This window comes from Python bivittatus, unplaced genomic scaffold (assembly GCF_059951505.1).
Source record: "Python bivittatus isolate LINGU-HERP-01145 unplaced genomic scaffold, Pbiv_v1 ctg000160_np1212, whole genome shotgun sequence".
Classification (NCBI taxonomy): Eukaryota; Metazoa; Chordata; class Lepidosauria; order Squamata; family Pythonidae; genus Python; species Python bivittatus.
The window spans coordinates 7,970,989-7,992,980 of NW_028277076.1; the positions used below are offsets into that span (position 1 = coordinate 7,970,989).

The window sequence follows — 21,992 nt, forward strand, 5'->3', positions numbered from 1 at the left end:
ACTTACTCCAACTTTTTCATCAATCAGATGTCTTGCCAGCTCAATCTGCTGGGGAACTCCCCGTATGGTGAATATCCGAATGTTAGGGTCCGTGTTGGGAGGGGGATTTCGCTGAAGTTCCACGTGAGCCCCTGATTGCTGATTTATGCTCTTGATGTTCTCACCTCCTGCAGCAGGACAAGGGCGAGGGAGATGTTCGGTGAGATCTTTGGCCCGGCAGGCTGAATGTCCTCATCCCACATGCATGACACAGCCAAGAACTGTCATGGCAGACTCCTATATTTCCAAGACACGCATCTACCAAGGATGACTGCTACCAGCACCCACTTTTCATAGACACCCTCATGGGCTACTTAGAGACAGCACAACTCTTAATCCCATTTAAGATTGGTGCTCTTATCCTACTATGGGATACCCATAGAGTGGTGAGGCAGAGCAGTGTTTCTCAATCTCAGCCACTTGAAGACCTGTGGCCTTCAACTCCCAGAATCCCCCAGCCAGCATGGGTGACTTGAGTACAGTCGCTCCTTAAGCCACATGACTGCTTTATGGGGACGAAATGGACTGAGATCCCCATGTCAAGCCACCCTGAGTTCTTGCAGCAAAAGCGGGATAGAAAGCAAGCAGGTCAATAAACAGACTATCGTGGTCTGATCTAGCAAGACATTCCTTATATTCCTAAAGGAGATTCTTGTACCTGGCCACGCTGGGATTTTGGAGGTCTGGTTAACATTATGCCTCTTTTATTCTATTAATAAAAGTTAACCACCCCACCCTGACCCTAGCAATGGCATTCACTCAAGCCACTAAACTTGATAATGAATAAACCTGACTGGGTCTGTCTGTGGCTTGGGGGGTTGCACGAACCCCAGCCAGTTTGGTTAGCTAAAGTTTAACCTCTTGTTCAAACCCTCTAAAATGGATTGCTTTACTAAGCTCCCAGCCATATAAAACGCTCTCCTTGCAGGAGCATCTTCCAAATGTCAGCCCTTTAAGGGTCATCTCCCAACAAGTGCAAAGAAGCAAAATCATGCTTGAGCCCTAAAACGTCCTGCAAAGCTGCATGTCCCTGCAACTCATTGCAAGCATTTGTCGTCAAAGGCCGCCACGCTGCCTCGTAGAGTTTTGCCACTGATTCCCCAAAGATCTCTCCCGTGTTAGCAAGGGCTGGTGGAAAGCCGTCGGCTGCCAACTCTGGGAGAAAAGAACCAAACAAGGAATGGCTTGTACGAGGGTGGAGCACGACTAATGAAAATTTAGCTTCCTTCGGCAGAGCAAAGGGAGCAAGACATTTAGATATACCCGGAGGGTCTCGGCCTCGGTCTCTTAATGAAATTTGCTTAACAAAGGATTCCTCTATGACTACAATGACTCAATTCTTCTGCTGGAGCTTCACGCAAGAGTGGAGGGTCGCCTTGCTCCGACAAGGACAAAGAGGGCGGGGAGGGACGATATGCATGGCCCTCACTCTGCGCAGGGTGACCAGCCGAAACGAAAGCCAAAGGGGTGAAGGCAGCAAATGGGGAGAGAACCAATTAGTTCAGCATCTGAGTACGCTTGCTCTCGCCGGGCACCCCCTCCACCAACAGGTTGGTGCAAGGCGAGCAGTGCCCAAACCCTTCCCAGCCTGCTCCTTGTTGCAGAAAGCCTGCATTTCTACGCCCTTGCCCGTCTCAAAGGTCGCAGTGATGGCTCATTTTCAAAAGCCCTGAAATGTGGGGCTTGTTATCGCTCGGACGACTTCCAAGGCAGCAGCAGCAGCAGCAGGAGCTTGACGTGCTGCTGGATTTTGTTTACTTAAACACACCCTGAATATACAAACTTGTTGCTTATGGGCGTGTGTGTGTGTGTAACTGGTATTCTGCCTCTTGCAGAACTGCAGTATTTTGGTGAATCAGGCCACTACGCGGCACAGCAGGTGATGCCCAGAGTCACTGTGATTTGTGAATCTAAGTAGAGGGTTTAGTATAATCCTAACTCCTTTTATGTGTAGATTTAAACTGGAGTACAGGTAGTCCTTGATTTATGACCATTCATTTAGCGACCATTTGAAGTTACGATGGCACTGAAAAAAGTGACTTGTGACTGGTCCTCACATTTATGACTGTTGCAGCATCTCCGCAGTTACATGATCGAAATTCAACTTGGCAACCAACATGTATTTACAAGGATTGCAGCATCCTGGGGTCACGCGATCGCTATTTGCAACTTTCCCAGCCGGCTTCCAGCAAGCAAAATCAATGGAGAATCATGTGATTTACTTAACAACCATGTGATTCACTTGACAACCATTGTGATTCACTTAACGACCATTGTAATTTGTTTAATGGCCACTGCAAAAGAAGTCATAAAATTGGGTGTGGTCACATGATGCCTTGCTTAATGATGAACATTCCAGTCCCTATTGTGGTTGTAAGTCAAGGACTACCTGTAGAGTAAGCTGGGACAGAAATTATTGTTCTCTTCCAAGCCCCTAAGGACATTCAGGTAAGAGAATGAAACCTTGTTCATTGCCAAGACTAAATCAAGATTATCTTTCCGAGACTTTGGTTACAGGAGAGCAGATTTCAGCTGGATCTAATGGAGAAATTCTTGGATGAGAATCAAAGTTTAATACAGTAGTCATCTCACACCCTAGACATCAGAATGGAGGAAATATCATTTTCAACCTCTCACTGTTTTCAGAGCAGGTTCTTCTCATTTAGCAAAAGATTTGAGGACCGAAGAAAGAGAACTAGCCCACATCAGACCACTCGGTCCCAGAAAATATTCACCCTCTTTCACGAAGCCAGTCACCCGCTTAACACATGGTGCTTGTCTATAGACAGCTATTCAAGAAGAGTCTTCCTTTCTTCAACCTGACGGGGAACAGAAAATGCCAGAGCGGGGGGCCCACAGCTGGACACAAAATTGTAAAGCAATTAATCAAACTGGGCTAAAAGCAGTTGTGACAAGGAGGCGGCTGGCCACGTTAGCTGTCAAGATGGCTGGGTTTATCATGGAAATCCCGCCTGGGCCCGAAGCGGCTGCAGTCTGTCTGCAAGTCCTGGCACGCAGAGGGAGCACTTGACCGGCGAATGGCCATTCTCAAGCCTCTCACCCCACACCATTTGGGAAACAAGCGTGTCCCTCGGAGTACAACTCCGAAGGTGATTTGCTAGTTGTTTTCAAGAACAGCTCACCTGCTATGAGGACAAAAAAACCCCACGCATCTGGGGAATATATATCTTACGCATACCCCAGAAAAGACTTCTGTGCTCGCTCGACAGATCAGCGAGCTGGAAACTGAACAACTGCACTTCCTCTGTGTTTGAGGAGCCCTCTTTGGAGGATTTGAAACTTGTGAATGGTGGAATGGGAGGCCGAGTGGGACACTGACACAGGCACATGGCATTGCAACGACAACGGTTGTTTCAGTGCCAGATAGGTTCCAAGTTCTACGGTTGACGTAGAATCACATGAACCATCCACAGCAACAGGAGAAGGCTTGTTCTAAGTTGTACCTATCGTTCAAAATAGATGTTATCCTTCAGGGATTGGGTGGCACCCATTTTGATCTGCGCTGCATTTAGTTTCCACCTAGGGAATCACTTCCTAGAAGAGAAACGCTATCTATCATCTTTGGGACTGGATCCTTTTTTCTGAGCTTTGACAGAAGTTCCTCATCCTTCTAAGCTTGATGTCTGTCTCCAAGAAATTGTAAGGCCTTGACTTTCAAGTGGAGGAGGTGGGAAGGAACTAAGACAGATAGTTTAGGGAGAGAGGATGGGGGGGGGGGCTTGAAAACAAGGATGGAGAACTTTTCCTGCTGCTAAAGATCACATCTGAAATTAGACGCCACTATCCCACGTTTTTTCCAGTCCCTGATAATCATGGGGGTGGTGGTGATGGAGCTGAGATGCTCCCATCAGATGGAGTGGGAATATCCTTCCCTTTCTTTCTGGATTGTGTGTCAGTGTGTGTGTTTTGAGGCAGGGTTTCAAAAACTGGATACACATAAAGCCTCTCAAAAACTTAACAGCAGTTAGTTTTAAATTTGCATATGCCTGTAATTTACCGGGTCTGAATTCTGTACCGTGGTTTTGTGAAGTTCTGTAGACCTCAAAAAAGGAGCTGGGGATGGCCCTTACGTTGCCCACTCCTGGATCTGGAAGAAGACCGTTAGCCACCATTCAGGGGCTGTTCAGCTACTACCTCTGCAACAGACGCCCGGGAAACTCCTGGAAAACTCTCTAGGGCTGTTGCCCAGCCAGAAGTAAAACCCACTAGGGAATGGCTGTGGAGTCGGGAGAGTGAGAAGTTGAGGAAGGAGGTTCTAAATATCAGGAAATCTCTATGGATTGAATGAGGGACAAACACCTGCCTTGGTTAAAGCTGCAAGGACTGAAACCAACTTTTTTCGCCAGTTCACCAGGAAGATGTTGACATCCCCGCCGGGACTCACCTTTGCCAATCACCAGGCCACATTTATCAGCGGGCACCGTGTAAGTGATTTCCTGCATGCCCCCGGGCGTGCCCACGCTCCAGTCTCCCCGGCCGCGCCCTCTCCCCCGAGTGACGGTGAGGCTTCCAAAACCGTCACGTTCCTGCAAGCGAAGAACACAGCACCTCTCACCGCACGGGAAATGCTGGCCAAGTCTGTTTAGGGGCATCCAATGAAGGAGAGGCCCCCATCTTTCGAGGGAGTCTGACCCCCTGGGAAAGAGCTCTTATCATTAGCCAATATTTCCTGATGTCCAACCAATTAAAGATGTCTCAAAGAAAACAGTCAACCATCTTCCCAAGGCAGCCAGTGAGAACTGCGTTACAAAATGTGATGGAAGAGCCTAAGCTCCACGAAGGCTGGATTCAGGCGGCAACGTAAAACCAAGTTGCACGAATGCAGCCAGGCGACTTTCACTGGTGGATAGTCCCAGCTGCCCCCCATTGTGGCACTTGCTGAACTAGGGAAGATCTGTCTGAAAGAAGGCCTAGAGTAGCTGATCTCCACAAACGTTGTCCAGCTAGGCGCCCAGAAGGATCAGAAGATACCAGCCTGGGGAATAATTAAGGGCATTTAAGGCTGTACCAAGTTTGTTGGCAAGCAGTGTTCATGCAGCATAATGGTCTATGGGAATCACCTTGGGAGACAGGAGGAAGAGCCACAGCCAGGGGGATGGTTGGATAAAATGCAACTTAGCCCACAAAAGCAATGTGGGCCTGGTAAACATCTCAGAAGGGACCCTCCCTAGTTTCTTGGGCTATAAAGGGGACGGGGGAGAAATGTCCCTTCAGACTTGCAAGATTCTGTTATCGCAACCTTACAATAAAATAGAATTAGCTCATCTGGGGTTGCTTCCTGCCTGCACTACCTCACAAGGCTGACATAAATCTTTAAAGGACCCGAAAGGACCTCTCTCCCCCCTTGCCTTTACACACCAAGAAACTAAGGAGGGTTCCTTTTGAGACGTTTGCCACGTCTCCTCCTGCAGGCTCAGCTGCCTCTTCTCCGACAGTTCCCCTGGCTGTGGCTCTTCTCCATCTCCCGAGGTCATTCCCAGATACCATTACAGACAGCGCCTTTAACCAGGCTGGTGGAACATACCAAGCTGGGTGATTTGCCTGTGATGCAAATCCAGCCTGTTTGCTTAGCATATGGCTTCACACATTGTCTACAGAAAAAGGGGTTAATTCAGTAATTGGCTTGCCTTCTCCAACCGGAGTCCCATGGCCATCAGGTCAGGTCCATTCTTTTGGCCAAACAGTGCCGTGGTTTAGCACTGCACCCCTCCCCCATTAGAAGACAAATTCAATCTCAGTCAAGAGCAGCTTAAAGGTGAGTGCTGGGCTTTGCCCCGCGGTGTCCCTAAGCTTGATGGTGCTCATCCTTACTTACCTGTGCCGTGAGAATAAGCTCATTGATGATGTGACCCGCGTGCTGGCATCGATCAGGAAGGCCCATGACCTGTGCAACTCGTTCTGGACTAATGCCATCGTCTGTGGAACAAGGCGAGGGAAAGCCCAAATTAAACAATACAAGAAAAGGTAGAGAGTCCTCCACTCCCCATCTATGGGACTTCCGTTTCACCATAAAGCCAGAGGAAGGACAATGTAGGGAAACTGTTTTGCTTCCTCATTTACATTTTAACTAAGACTCTGAGATTTCCCAAAACATACTTGGAATTAAATAATTTCAGTTCCACTGAGATAGAACAAAGAGTGCTTTTTTTAGACCAATAAAAGGAAACTTTTTTTTTTTAACACAACATGTATTTAAATTATGGAACTGGCTGCCCTCAGAGCCGGTGGTAAACTCTTAGTTGGATGGTTAAAGAGGACTAGATAAATTAATGGAGAGTAAGTCACCAAGGCTTCTCGTTTTGAGGGTTGTTTACAAGTTCCTGAATCAGGGGTTGATGGACTGATTATGTGCCATTAAGTCGGTGTTGACTCTTAGGGACCACATAGATTTTTCTCCGTGACAATCTGTCCCGTTAATACATCATAAATGCCAGTCGCTAAACAAAACTATCACTTTCTTGTCCATGTATGTGAACTTCCTGCTTGGTGACTAGATTGGTCAGAATGTGGCTCTTGGCTGAATCCATCTGCAAGGCAATTCCCACGTTCTTAGGAGCCACAGAACTGCAATATAAATTAAGGGTGGGCAAAATGTCACCGATTTCCAAGGTATCTGGCTCCCAGTGTTGTGAATGTGAAACAGTGAGTGCACCTCTAATAAAAATCCACTTCTGCCAAATTGCAAGCATTCAAAATTTCAGCAGTTTATTTTAGGCAGGCTGCCATGGTTACACAATTGGGAATAAGAAATCCTGGCTGATCCACCAAAAAGCACACTGAGATTGTCTTTGTACCCACTTGTAATCTATAAAAGGGGAAGGTCTTCCAATGATCTGGGCGGCTCACTCCGCCGTTTCTGGACAACTGCAGGAGTCACTGGCCTGAGAAAAGCAGCATTCTCGAAAGAAGCCACCATCACCCCTAACCTGGGCATATTTTACAATTTTCCTGAATATCCAGCTTCCTTCTCTTTTTATTTGAGAACATCTAAGAAAATAGCAGAAGCAATATGTAGCATTGTCCCCGCTTCCAACAGTGATAACCATATCATGAGGCACAGCGTTGTAATCTGCTTAAAATAAACTAAAGCCCCATTGTTAAAATTATGTCACCTTGTGGGACCTTGCAGATGAAGCTTTTTCATGGTGACCCTGCCCTGTAAGATAATATAACAGCCCCCACCCCCCCAAAAAAAGTCTGCATGGCTCCGTGTTGTTATTCGAATAGCCCTTAAAATATTGGTGTTTCAGCAACAAGGTGAGTTTTATGACCCCACATTGATAATGAGATTTTATTCCTTGGTTCTTGGTGTTCCTCTCCCTGATATAGTAACACATATACAGACTGTTGTTTATAGCTATTTTTTTGCTTGTTTTATTGTCTGAAGACATCGTATGTCAGTTAGAGTCGCTTGTATGCCTGAAGTGGCTTATAACAGGAACAAATAAATGAGGCCAATATTACTGTGCTGTTAAGGCATTCAAACATATTCTTGAATTTTTAAGTCTGGCCGATTGCATGGCCCGTGATAAAGCATGCCTCTTCTTTCCCCAAATTTCTGGCTTTGCAATGAAATGTGATTCATTAGAGCCCCCCCCGGCTTTGCATGAAAAAACTCCTAGCCAGTTCCTGGCATTTGTAAGCAGTTCGGTTAAGAGTTCTGGAGAACTTCTGCAAAGCTATAGACTACAAAGCCTGACCAGTACCTAATGCCACTTTGCAAAATCAGATTTCAGAGAAATGATTTGCTTAGTGATGGCTGGGTTTGCAATACAAAGCTAACCTGTGCTCAGCTCGTTTAGGGCTCAGAGTGCTGGGAGACCCAGGGGTGTCCACAGGGAAGGTCAAAATGTCAGGATGGCAGCTGCAAACACAGGATCAAATTCCCATCCTTTTTTTACCTGCAACGCAGACGCCCCTGGGGTGAACCCAGACCTGTAGTTAAGTTTATGGTTAACATTATAGTTTATTTATTACTGTGAAATGTATGTTGCTTCGGTCTGACAGGTTCTAAGTGGCATAGACTCAGACAACACAACCAAATTAAATCAATGCCTCTCATCACATCCAGCACAACTCATCATCAAATAGTTAAGTTTATGGATTGCTCTATGCTATGAATCCAGCCAAGTGAGCTAATTCAGAATTCCTTTATACTGGTTTCCAACATGCTAAAAAAAAAAAAAAAAATGAGTGCATCCTGTGGAGCAATGAGAAGCAGCTTACCATAAGATAAAAATAAATAAATAAATAAATAAAATGCAACCCTAAACCATGATTAAACCATCTTGTCCACACGTAGCCTCTGGCATTTCACCAGAAACCTAGGCCCCACTGAAAGGAACAAAGCAGTCAAGGAAAAGACCCACAGACCTGGTTTAAACTGAATCCGCACCCCTGCATCGTTCTGAATCTTTTTGATCATTTCGCCATTTCTTCCTATTACAATTCCCACCGCGAATCTGGGTACGGAGACCTGTGGAGAGGAGGGAAATTAGTGAGCAGGGGGCTTGGGTCACGAACCACACTGGAAGCCCAGCCACGTTCAAGCATTAAGGCCAGAGATTCACCCCGTGCCTAGCCAGCTTCTTCATCACTCACAGCCGCTTGCGTTAAGATTCCATGAGGCACAGAACCTGGTTATTTGTGGGACCGCCCTCCCTAAGAATAGCTGCCTGTCCCATCAGATGGGACAGGGTAGGCACATTCCAGGTCCCTTCCCTGAAATCCTGTCATCTAGTGGGACCTGGGAAGCACGCCTTGTGGAACACCCTCTCCCCCTGGGTGATTCGGCAGGCTCCCACCCTTTTAGCTTTTCGGAAGGCCGTTAAGACCTGGCTTTTTCCCGAGGCACTGGGATAGGATTGTATAGACAGACAGTGGGGAATGAAGGCAACTGGAGCCTGCTGTGGGTCTTCCTAAGGGGTCAATTAAGGCATGGGGTTTTTGTTTTATTGTTTTACTGTTTTATGATTGCTTGTAATTACTGGTTTTATTGTTGTGGTGAGCCGCGCCCAGAGTTGCTTAAGATGGGCGGCCATATAAATCTTTCGAATGAACGAATGAATGAATGAATGAATGAATGAATGAATGAGTGAATGATCGATCAAGAAAGGGAGCTAGAGTAAATATCGGTTCACCCACAGATTTTGAGAGGACTTCAGCAGCAACCCTACCACACAGTTGTTGATTTTAGGACTGGGATGAGGGACCGGAGGCCCAGAATGACATTTCTGTACCTTCCAGAATGACTACAGTTACTAAAAGGTCTTTTTTTACTATTTCAAGAAGGGGAACACTCAAAAACTAAGCCCTAAAATGCACTTAACACAGTCAAAGGAAACACTCCCATTTTCCCTAAACCCCCTAGAAAAGCTTGGCTCCATTCGCCTGGCATCACCAACATGGCATCCATGTGGCATCACTAACCCATCCTGTGCGCCTCTTGGATATCCCACAAATGTAGTTCAGGTCATCCTTGTTTAGCGGCTGCCTCGTTTAGCAACTGTTTGCAGTTACGACAGGGATGAAAAAGAAACTTTACAACCCATCCTCGCATTTATGACCTTTGCAGGTCTGTAAAGCCAAGGAAAGCTGAAGTAAGCACTGTCGTGGTTTCACTCAGGAACCGCTTCACTCAATGACTGAGTTGCCAGTCCCCATCATGGTTGTTAAACAAGGACTACCTATATGTGGTCTCTGGTCATTGAAAAAGGCCCACATACGGAGGAATGGATTGTGAAGATGGCAGAATTTGCAGAAATGGCAAAACTGACCTGTTTGGTTAGGGATAAAACAATAAGTATTTTTATAAAAGACTGGAAACCTTTTAAGGACTTTGTGCTGAAAATAGAAAAAAATGAAAGGGTGGTTTTTGGATTTGCTGGTTAAAAAGGGTTGAATATGGGAAGAAGGGAACCATATAATAATGTAACCATAAAGAGGGAGGAGAGTTAATAAGTTTGTTTGTACCCGCTGTAAAGAAGACTGGAAGTTACGTCTTTAGATTTCTTTTTCTTTTTGCTTTATCTGTATTGTGTCTTGCACTTTTATCTTTTTTCTTAATTTTTCTTTATATACTTTCATGTTTATCTTTTACTTAGGTAAAAATCTCTAATTAAAAATTATATAGATGAAAAACAGCCACTCACATTCTAGGGGAATGCATTACTGTAACTCCTAAAATTAGTTGGGGGTTAGAGGACCCCTTGCAACAAGGTTGGGCAGCTGTTCCTTAAGGCCATCCGCTGGGGGCTGCCTGATGCAAGTAGGGGGTGGCCCCAGAGGGTGAAGCAAGTGGGGACACTCCCCCCTTCTTTCTCCTTGAGATTCCCCTCTTATTTTCTAACACCTGTCCCTTCCCTCCCACCCTCTGCAGACAACCCTGAACTAATCCTCTGGAGAAGGATTTAGAAATTAAGCCAGGGATTGCCCACCCTGCCTTACACAAAGGTAAGACCACCTGCTCCACCTGGTAATGGCTAATGCACCCTTCCGTAACAGCTTAGTCCAAGAAGGAGCTGCAGGGAGATTCTATCTCTTTCTCTTGTTCCTCCAGCCCTCCGTCCAGGGGCTCCCAGGGAAGAGATGCATTCGTTTTAATAAAGTCTGCCCCGTTACCCCTCACCAGGAAATATACAGTAACAGAGCTAGGGACAAAATCTGTTAGCTTTTCACCTAGCGTCAATGCCGCCTTGCAAAAGCAGATTCGATTTCAAAGTAGCCACGGTTCTACGACTACTACCACGGGGGAAATCACAGCTCTGCTCCCTCTTCCCCCAGACCCACCCCCCACCCCCCAATTATTATCTGCAGAGCAAGAAGGCACAACTTGTTAAGACAACCACATACCTCTATGCTTCCTCCCATTCTGGATGTAAAATCGTTGCGTACGCCCCGGAAGTCCGCCTGATCTTTTTCTCGGATGATCTCCAGCACCATTTCTCTGGCTTGCTAGATTATTCAGAAAATGGATCCGGATTAGAGTCAATCAACGGGGAACCTGTGTTTGTGTCTCCCAGGTTAGGGAAGCAGGACATGCTCTGTGACTGCTAGAATTCTCAGCGAAAGCCAGGTTGGCTGGGGAATTCTGGGAATTCACATCTGGAGGACATTCAGGCTGGAAAAGACATGGCCTTTTCGGCCGTTTTCCTTTGCCCACTTTTTAAAACGTCTGCAGACTTCAGAGCAGCAGAGAATGCTTTTTGGGGGGGAGGGGGGAATGTCACACTTTAAATCTGCATCCGTCCAACCTCGCCGCTGCATGATGTGATAACCGATCTAATTTTGTTTCTAGATTTCACAGGAATGGCTGGCATTTGAATCAAAGTTTGAAACATGGAGTCTGTGGAACTTACAGCTTTGTCTGTCTCTCAACACAGAGATTCTTAATTTGCCTTCTATAGTTTCTTCAGTCCTAAATCCTACCGTTCTGGTGGGGTTTGCAGAAGACTCTAGGCTAGCCTAAAATGCAGTTAAGGCGGTGATGAGAACTGAACCTCTGTCTGAGCGTATCTTGCAAATGGTACTGTAACATTAATGTAATCTGCCCTGCGTCTTGGCCATAGAACGTCATGGGAATGCAGCCCCTGTATCTTACAAACCTTGGTTCAGAAATAATTCTGCTGGAGAACCAGCCTCCAAGTTGATGCAATCCAAATGTTGCAGCTTGTTTCTTGATTTATATATACCCCAAGCAGAGCTGATTTGGGCTAGCTCTTTTTAAGTGGAAGGCATGAAAAATATTTTCTGACACAGAATTAAGGGGACTCTTTTATCGCACTGGAGGTTATTCTAAGTGTTAAACTGAGGTGGGGTTAGGAGGGAAGGCAGGAAACAGGATGGGCGTGTGCAAAACGAGGAAAGACATTTCTGATTTGGAGAACGGAAAAAAAACCAGCTTGTCCTGTAATGACAACTGAAGGAAGAAAAAAAGATGGAGACAATAGGATTTCTCTCCCCCTGTTCCCCGCCCAGGGTTTCTTCCATTTTGAGGAATGATGCTTGGGACTGGAATCAAGGGCTTTTGGGTGGGGGGAAATGAAGGTTTTACACTGGGAACAGCACAAATGCTGTTTGGACAGCAGAAGCCACTTCTGCTAGAAATGCAGTGAAACGCTGGGCGTCCAGATTCTGACTCGATAAACAGGAGAATCCTCCCACCATTTTAATCAGCAGAATAACACCGCGAAGGGCTTCTCACTCTGCCCTTTCTTCTGGAGTTGGGCCATTATTCCAACAGAAACAGGCCTTCGGCGGGGAGGGGGCAATCCCATTTCATGTTTCCAGATTCGTTTCTGGACTTCATGAGCACCAAGGTGTTCTGTTTCCGGGCATATAGCTGTGTGGTGTTTTTTTCTCCCCTTCTCTGTCTTGCCAGCTTTAACACTCAGCCTCTTCTTGATGTCATACACATCTTTTGGTGTATAAACACTGGTTGTATTTCTAACTATGTTTTTAATGACCTGCTTAGTGGCGACAAATGCCATTTCAGTAGAAAAGGAAGGGGGGAAAATAAAATAAAATCCACCCTAAAGGCAAGGCGGGGATTTGAACCCAGATCTCTCCAGTCCTACCCTGACGCTCTAACAGCTGGGCCCCCCAGCTTGCTTTCTACTGTATTATAGTTCAGCAAGCACTATGCAGCCTACATTATCTTTCTTCCCCCACGATGCACAGATTTGCATCCTGCTTTGGCTTTTTTTACTTGGCCGAACTCAATTGGGACGGAAGGTGGAAGGTTACTAATGTAAAAGAGGCGAGAGGTAAACAAGGAGAGAAGATTGTTCGGACCATAAGCCCCCCCCCCAAACACACGCCAGAAAAATAATCTCAAGCTAGCACCCCCCACCAAGCCATTATGCCAAATCCTCCCAGAACTCTTTTTATCAGCACGACTGCAAATCCTCTGATACACACCTGTACTTTAAAAGCATCTCCAGTAATCCGAAGGGGTTTATCTGCTCCAGTCGGTAAAGGGCCATCTTGGATCATAATCATTTTCACGCCCGTTCGTTCCTACGCATGCATCGCACAGATAACGGGAGGGAGGGGTGGGGGGGGAGAGAAAAAACACTACAAGAATAAATGGAATGCCAAAAAAATAATAAAAAAAATAAAAATAAAGCCTGAAAGCTATGAAAAATAGGACAAGGGGGTGGGGGGGGCTGCAAGGGAGGGAATTGACAGGAGCCCTGGAGATTCAGTCATTCGAACACTGGATATAAGGCAGACGGGGCTGGGGAGGCAGAGCAAAGCGGGGACCTGTTTATGGTTTTGCTTCGCATCGAAAACTTTCTTGGAGGGTTCTCTCAGGGGGGCGGTGTCAAAGAAACGCAGCAGAGGCTAAAGCAGCAATTCTAATGCTGAAGGACAGAGCCCCCTCCATCACTGAACTACAGATCCCAGCTTCCCCAACCCATCTAGCCAGCAGTGAGGGATGCTGGGAGGTGGAATTCGGCAACTTCTAGAGGGCCAAGGTAGAGGTGGGCCTTTGGGGGCTTTGGCATGCCTTTCCGAGCCCAACTGAAGAGCGATGCCCTGTTGCGCAGCTCCTAGTGATGGGCGACACTCAAAAATGAGAATATATCATCTATCACTCCAGTGACAGAGGTGACGTAGCCCCACCTGCTTTGCTGCACTCAGCGGTCGGTATAGCGGGACCCTTGGCTGCCCATCCATTGCTCACCTCTGTTGCAAGAAGAGGAACGTTGGAAGGGACAAGGGAGACTCCAAGGACTCCCAAACAGTTTGGATCTCAACTCGTAAAAGAGGGCAAGGTCATAGAGAAACTCCCCCCCTTCTCTGCCCCAGCTCTCTCGACAGGTCAGTCCTTCACACAGGAGGGGATGATGGGTGGGTGGGTGGACAGGCGACGGGGAGGGCGCGGGACGTGGGATTCTGCGCACCTGGAGTTGCTTTATCGTTTCGCCGCCTTTGCCAATGACCAGGCCCACTTTGGATGCTGGGATGAGAATTTCTTGTACTGTGCTGTTGGTGTCCACGTCGTTGTGAAAGCCTGGCCCGTTACGACACCGATCTACGATCTGGCCCAGTAACCGCTTTGCTTGTCTTTGGAAAGGGGGAAGACACAGAGAGAGAGAGAGAGAGACAGAGAGAGAAAGGAAGGGGAGGGAGGGAAGGAAGGAAGGGAAAAAAAAGAGAGAAATCTCAAGGAAAACAGCTAGCAAATGGCACCCGCTGCCCACCTGTCTGGGTCTAAGAGGGGAAATCGCATTGGAATGCAGAACGTACGTTCCTTTTAGTGGGGAGGAAAAAAAAGGAGAGAAAGGAAAGAGAAATGAGAAAGGATTGTAACTGACTGTCACAACAACTCTGCATTTGGGATGGCAAACACCGCTTCAACGTTAGTGTCGGGTGACCACATGCAAAACAAATTCTTAAAAGTACTGGTTCTCACTATTTGGCCAATGGCTTTTCCTCCACTCCACCCCAACTCACCTCCCAAAAAGAGAGAGGGTTTTTTTTTCATCAAGCTCACCCTCTGGAACAGTGTTTCTCAACCTTGGCACCTTTAAGAGGTATGGACTTCAACTCCCAGAATTCCCCAGCCAGCATGGCTGGCTGGGGAATTCTGGGAGTTGAAGTCCATACCTCTTAAAGGTGCCAAGGTTGAGAAACACTGCTCTAGAAGGAGATTTACAGCCACCACATTTGGGCCATGCCTCCAAACCATTTCAGAAAGGGGCAGAGATCTGGGTCTGCTGGCAATCTAGAGAGATTCCAACTTTGCGCCAGGATGTCCTTTGTGATGTCGCCCGAGGGTCTTTCTGAATGCCCTTAGCTTTGATAACCACACAGTCATGGGGAAGGACTCTCCGTGAACTTCCCAATCAAGTCAAATGATAGACAAACCACCTCTGGTGGCCTCTTTTAGTCACAGGTGGCTCAGGACAAAAGACACATCTCATCCCCAGTGCCTTAACCATGATCCTCACGCCCTCCTGTTCTAAGGTATGCAAGCATTGTGGTTGCTGGAGGACCCTGTGACATCAGTTGTCCACCAGCAAGCTACTGTTGATGCAGCACTCAACAAGCCATGTTTTTTCTGCCGATTTGGGTGAAAAATAGCCAAAGCAAATAAAACCCAGGTGCTCACTTAGGGGCAAAGAACGTTTTAAACAGATAGAGGCAGCACCCCACTCAAATGCATGCACGCACCCACCCCATTTCTCAGATCATGCAGCTTTTATAAAAAAAAAAAAAATCTCCCTTTGCTTTAAAGCCATCCATTTATCCAGAAGATGGGTCAGAGTAGAGGAGAACCCACTCCGAACCAGGAAAAGCAGCCACGGCAGAACCTCAAACCAATCCATGTCCATAGGCCCTCTGAGATTGCACCAAGCTGTCATATTTATTGTGCCTTGGTGTGTACAGATCCCCACCCTAAGGCCAAACTTCAAAAATGGAAGCAGAGCAACGTCATTGAAAGAAAGAAAGAAAGAAAGAAAGAAAGAAAGAAAGAAAGAAAGAAAGAAAGAAAGAAAGAAAGAAAGAAAGAAAGAAAGAAAGAAAGAAAGAAAGAAAGAAAGAAAGAAAGAAGCAATGCCTAGGTCTCAGAATTTCCAGGGTTCATTTGCTTTCACATTTGTTAATCACCCCAATGTAACTCTTTAAAATTAAAAAAAAGAAGAAGATTCCCACAGATGGATTTGGAAAAAACCCACCTACCCAAAGGCTGGGGGAGAGAGAGAGCAGGTCCATATTGTTAAGTGGGTTCCTGTAAGCCTGAGGCTCGTGGTTCCAGCGGGAAGAGGTCCTCAAACTGGCTTGGGAGAGGCAAACTCAGCTCCTGAGAAGGGGGAGGGAGGAAACACTGTCCCTAAAGTTTCTACAGGGCGTGAGAGAGCAGAACCCCCCCCCTGCTGGGCTGCCAAGTGGAAGGGTTTAGGGAAGGACGGGAGGAGGACAGCCACAACACTACAATCGGTCATATTTCGCCCCCCAACAGGTGGTCAGGAAGAGTTTACTGGCATGCATCAGTCAAACGCAAACGTTGGGATCAATCTATTGGAAGGAGAAATTGCAGGTTCATTTCTGTACTTATCCAGCCTGCTGCTGAGATGGCCTTCTCCGGACCCCCTTTCAACAGAGAAGGAAGAAGGGAGCTGATGGCACTAGAGAATTAAAGCCCGCCCCTTTAATCTCTGATGGGCAATGAAGTTGGGAAGGGGGCACGAGTTCCTCACCACCATCCCCACTGGTGGCTTCTGGGCTCCATACAGGCCCACAACACCTTTGCAGCAACTCTTATTGTCTCTCCAACTGGGCCTGGTGCGTTGTAATTTTTAACATGACAAGAGGGAGGCAGAAATTATTAAACGCATGGAGAGAAATGACTTAGCGTTCACTTCAGTGACCTTACATTAACTCGGTCCCACCATCACACCCACTCATGCATAGCCCTTGGTCCAAAACAGGGAATTCCCTTCAACAGAAAGGGCCCCCCTCTTCCTTGAGGTCTTACTCAGCCCCTCTCTCTTTCCTTATTCCTTCTAGGCACCAATGGAAGACCATCTCTTGGTTTGCCCAAAAGCAGGATCTACCTTCATTAAAATGAAGACCTTCAAGATCTGGAAGTTCTTCCTGACACTTATCTTATCAAGACCTAGTGCAAAGGATTGAGGGCTAGTGGAGAGATGGAAGGAACGGGTTTTTGACAACTAAAAAAAAAAGCAGGGGTGGGTGGCATTTTGACAATTAAAAAAAAAACAAAAAACAATGGGGCTCTCTCTCAAAAGCCACCCTTCCAATCCTGGAGCTCTCCTCCAAGCAACTACACCAGAGTTGGTACGATTATTAATTTGATTTTTAAATGAAGGAAGAAGCAGATTTATTCTCCAGGCATTCTATGTGGAATAAATATTCACTGCAATAAAAGCCAGTTGATTGCGCTTATGGCCTACTTTTCCAAATCTGATTGGGGGAGGGATTAAACCTTGTCAGCGCTTAGCATCCAACCTCCCTTGGCACGAAGCAAGCTTGGTGATACATTTTTATACAGGACTTGAAGGAGCGTCTATGTCGAGAAACAGAAAAAGGGATCCAAAACAAGAGAAATCTCTGATGGGCAAAACTGCAGAGTTTTGTTTTAAGGAAAGTTTCGAAGCCTGGCAAATACGCCGTTGGCAAACGCCATTGCTTGTTCAAGCCAGCACGGAGAAAAGTAAAATAGATCAGGGGAAAAAAAACAAAAGAAGAGAGGAAAGAGGACAGAGGTGAGGGGGTGAAAGCAAATCACAGATACTGGCTTTAAACGCTTACTCAATGCTCTCTGGGGGTCCGGTGAGCATACAAGGCCGTTCTGCCATCCCACCGCTGTCTGCCAAGACAAAACAGAGAAACGTCAACGGATCCTGCCCATTTTGCCACCAGCCAACTTCCTGTTTAAAAAGGAAAAGGTGGCTTCTAGACAGGGCTGCAGGTAACCCAGGCTAAAGGGCCCCTCTTTTGGAACAGCGAACCCAAGTTCCGTGGCTTTGCTATCTTAACTAAATGTTACTGGAAATTTCACTGAAAAAAGTAGAAGATCTACTTTTCAGAGCCTCCCCTAGCAATATTCATTGCTTGCAATACCCCTTAGGCAACTCCTGCAGTCAGTGTGGGCTGGTCATTTAGAGGTCTATGGAGAGAAAGAGATTCTTAGATATTTTGCTTTGTAGCTAATGGAAGACTCTGAAGAAGGAAGTGACTGGAGCATTTAATGGGCCTTAACAGAGATCAGGACCACAGGCTACCCTAATCAGTTCAGAAACCCAGATTTATCTATTAATTTTTTTGCTTTATGACCATCAAAGGCACTCTTTTCAAGGCTGTTGATGTTAGGGAAGACAGGGGAACCTTCCTCAAGCACTGTGAGAGTGTTTCGTTCATGGATAAAAGACAAGTGGATGGGGTTCCTCCGTCGTGACAAGCTACGCTGGGCTAATAAGCCATGATTGGCCAGAATTGCACAATCAAGCTGGCTTTCCCAACAAGCCACCTTCTAGATGTGTGGATTAAAATTTCCAGAATGTTCAGTAACAGCTGCTGGAGGGCGCTCAGGTGAGAGAACGCCATGCTAAGCCACAGAACATGGTTTATAAATCATGACAGATGGTTCCACATCCCACAAACTCAACCAGGACCAAAACAATCGCATTATGGCCCAGTTTGATGCCTGAGCCCGGCTGTAGCCCTGGAATCAGGGGCCGGCTTGCAGATACGGGCTTTTCGGGCGCTGCCCTCTATAAATGAGGGAATGGGTTGAAGCAAGAAACAAATTACACCCCAAAAACCTCCTTACCTGGTGCAATCTGAATTTTGCACCCTGACTCTGTCTGAATCCGGGAGATCTGCTCGCCGCCCCTGCCGATTACTGAAAAAATAAAGCAACCATCAGAACGTGTCTGTTACTGTTATTCTTGTTTGTTTTTATTGCAGCAGCAAGAGTAGTAAGCAACTGCATGATTCATATTCTGCACATAATCAGTTCACAGCAGTAGCAGCTCCTGGTTACATCAGCCCTGCTTTCAGAAGAACGGGGACCAGGAAGAGGAGATGAAACATCATTTCCCCAGACCCTCTGTTTTGTTCTTCTCCCCTATCTCTCCATCTCCCAGATCCTGGATCCTGTCTCTGTTAAGAGCGTTAACAATGAATGGATGTGCCTTGATCCCCAGGAGCAGAGGAGAGGGGACGATGCTGCAGGTCGTAACATTAAGAGCCCCTGGAGGCAGGCAGTTTCTAAATCTTATATAAAGAAATAAATGATCGTTCTAACAGCCTTGGTTTTTATCCAACCCTGAGTCACAGGGTAACGTATGCAACTTCCACCACTGGCCAAGGGCTCCCATCCAAGAAGGAAGACCATGGAGGAAGAGCTGCTTGGCTCAGATTGGATATCAAAGCCCACTGGCCGCTCATTCCTTAATTCTGGCTTTAAAGAATTCCTCCCTTTTCTCTCCTTTTCCTTGGTTCACTCTTTTTAGTACGAAATCCTGAGGGCAAGGCCTGATCAAGGCTTGTTTAATGAATGTCGGGAACCTTGGAAAACAACAAAGCTGGGTTTGCACAACAGATTTAGCCCTACTCTCAGGTTATCATAACACAGTGGCTGCATTCACACAATATCCTATTCCCAAACAAACATATTCCAGCTTTGTTCCCAGTGTATGGCTGGTCAATGTTTGAGTTCCCTCTACACAATGCACCAACTCAAAATCCTTAAGAGGGCTTCTCTTGAAGATCATTTCTGGACAGGTTCACACTGAGATGAAGCCTGGAGGGACTGCTTAGAATATTTAGGCATCTGTATATCTAAAACCCCTTGTGGGGAAGCCCCTGCAGAAAAAAAGACTTGCTTTCAGGGCCTAAAGACATCTAGGAAACGCCACTGTGACTTTGGACCACTGGAGGTTTTGGGTTGACCCAATCTGATGGCTCCTTTTTTCCTGCCAAACTGTGGTTTTTCAAAGGACTGCTACATTAAAAAAAAAAGATTTATGAAGCAATCCTGTGAAAAACCATGGTTTGGCAAGGAAACCCAAGACAGCAGGGATCAAAGCACAACCCCTATGGGAACACCATGCCAACGTGTCCAACATACACACTACTCTACCAGCCGTGTGCTTTCCCACCCCAAATTGTTCTCAAGTGATTTTAAAAGTTTCTAGTCCCACAATTGCAATGTCCTCAGCTGTGTTAATGGCTCCTGTGCCACTGCAACTAAAGCTGATAGAAAGCAGCTATCTGCTAGAAGACAAATTGATTTTCTGTAGAATGCTGAATGCTACCTCCTCCGAAATACTTACTGAATCCAACCATTTTGTCAGGCACTTTGAAATCTTCGGTTATTACCGCCCTGAAGAGAACAGGAAAGAAGATGCATCATAGTTTCTGCCTTCAGAATATCAAAGTTTGGAAAATTAGCTGTAGTAGCCAGGAGTTAGAATTGGTATGAGTTCAACATCTGGGAAACTGTACAACTAGGCCATGATGCAAAGTGAAGAAACGGGTTTGATATTATTGTAAGCATTCTAGTCTTTGTGGGGACCTGGTGTCCCCCAGTGGATCCTGCTGGTTGGGGTTTCTAGAGGACTTCCCCAGACGATGGAGCAGAAGCAGAAGATTCCTTCTTTTTTGTCACTGCTTAGACGTAACAATGAAAATAGGTAAGTTAAAACTTCTGCTAGACTTAACAAAGCTATTTTCAGTTGAAACTCTCCACCAGAATCTCCAAAGGAGGTTAAAAATTTGGCCTAGTTAACTCTATTAAAACTAGATATAGTTTTATCTATATATCATTAGCTACATCGTGTGGCTTTCAGAGACCCTCCCCCCAACAACCCAAAACACAGAAGAAAATGTGTTGACTATTCCTGGCTTATCAAACAAATCATAACTAACTGGATTCCTACTACATGCTCAGCCATGAGCCATTCTTTGCAAACCACACTGACTGGGATCAGAAAATACGTCAAATCACAAACAAGCAAACAACATTAAGATTTAGCATAATGTGTGAATCCAATTTAGGAATGGTCATCATTTGGCCAGAACAATGCAGCAATTGCTTCTACACAACATTTATCACCACCTCATCCTAATTTCCAACTGCAGGGACAACTAGTAAGTCCACAGCAAGTTCAGAAGAAGTCCTTCAGGAGACACCTAGCCACCTTAGATTTGTTACCTTTAGAAGCAACAATGCTCACTTGTTTATAAAAGTGTCTTGCAGCACCTTGAAGACCATCAAGCTCATTATGATCATAGCAGTCCATAATTTTATAAAGTCTGTACATAAGTGTATTTGCCCCCAATACACACATCAGTCTTTAAGATGCTATAAGATACCATATTGAGTCACTCTTGAGTGAGATGGACAGTGACTAAATTTGAAATATAAATAAATAAATAAATAAATATTGTTTTTTGCAGCCAACATGGCTTAATTACTACTCCAGAAGCAAGTAAATTACCTTACTCTTTTAAAGAGATTAAGTAATTGAGAATGTCTAACAATAAGTAAGAGTAGGAATCAAACAGGGCCACTGAGAACCAGACGGGGACATCGGAATTCTTGGGGAAGACTTGGAGATTCATAAAAAGCATACAGAAGAAATAACAAACATGGTTAGAAACCTATAGAATGCAACTAGTATGGATTCAGTACATTATATCAAATACAGGGGCAGGAGGAAAGCAGGAGGAGGTTAGAATGACCTGCTTGACCTCTTTCCTAACCACGGTGCCACCCTGAACTGCTGGCCAATGGGTAAGCTGACTGGGAATTATGGGAGTTGCAGGTCTACCTAGTGGCTAGAATCCAGAAATGGAGTATTTCAAGTATGAAGTGAAGGAACCACCACCACATTTTAAGTCCCCCTTGTTACTAATGCCTTGAAAAGTATTGCATTCCAACTGCCAAGTAACGTATTTATGGACAAAGGTATGGAAGCTACATGTTAAGTTTTTATTTTGGAACCTCCAAAGAAGTCTGTTCCTTAGTTAGCAGTCCTGCTCAGAAATATTTTAGTTCCCAAATCTCTAAAAAATCAAGATTTCTGATGACCGAAGGAAGCAGTATCAAAGTATCTGCTTAGGGTTTTTTAAAAAAGAAACATTCAAAATTCCACCACCCAGAACAAGTCAAACAAAGAGATTTGACCCTGGTTTTATTTCTCCTCTTCTTTCAGAAAAGAGTGTCAACCTTGAATTTCTTGATGATCAGGAAAACTCTATTCATGGAAGTGAAGCGATTCTAACCACCTCAAAACTGAGCTGTGACCCCAAAACCTGGAGGTTCACATCTAATCACACCCACACATGGTCACTAGAAAGCCTTAGATCGATGTTTTCCAACTGTGGTAACTTCCAGATGTGTGGGCTTCAAATCCCAGAATTCCCTGGTTAGTACAACCAACGCTAAGATG

At 45.7% G+C, this 21,992-nt stretch overlaps 1 protein-coding gene across 2 annotated transcripts in view; it reads right to left on the reverse strand.

Moving 5' to 3' along the window:
* Positions 1-21,992, reverse strand: part of FUBP3 (far upstream element binding protein 3) — a 62,768-nt gene that overhangs the window by 12,305 nt on the left and 28,471 nt on the right. For both annotated transcript variants that reach the window (XM_025170356.2, XM_007433983.3), the window contains exons 5-14: positions 19,872-19,921; positions 18,365-18,436; positions 17,344-17,401; positions 13,968-14,130; positions 12,979-13,077; positions 10,912-11,013; positions 8,434-8,536; positions 5,876-5,976; positions 4,445-4,586; positions 7-167 (exon numbers count right to left, since the gene is read on the reverse strand). In XM_025170356.2, the coding sequence (XP_025026124.1) occupies positions 7-167; positions 4,445-4,586; positions 5,876-5,976; positions 8,434-8,536; positions 10,912-11,013; positions 12,979-13,077; positions 13,968-14,130; positions 17,344-17,401; positions 18,365-18,436; positions 19,872-19,921 (1,051 nt within the window). The remainder of the gene's footprint in view (positions 1-6; positions 168-4,444; positions 4,587-5,875; positions 5,977-8,433; positions 8,537-10,911; positions 11,014-12,978; positions 13,078-13,967; positions 14,131-17,343; positions 17,402-18,364; positions 18,437-19,871; positions 19,922-21,992) is intronic.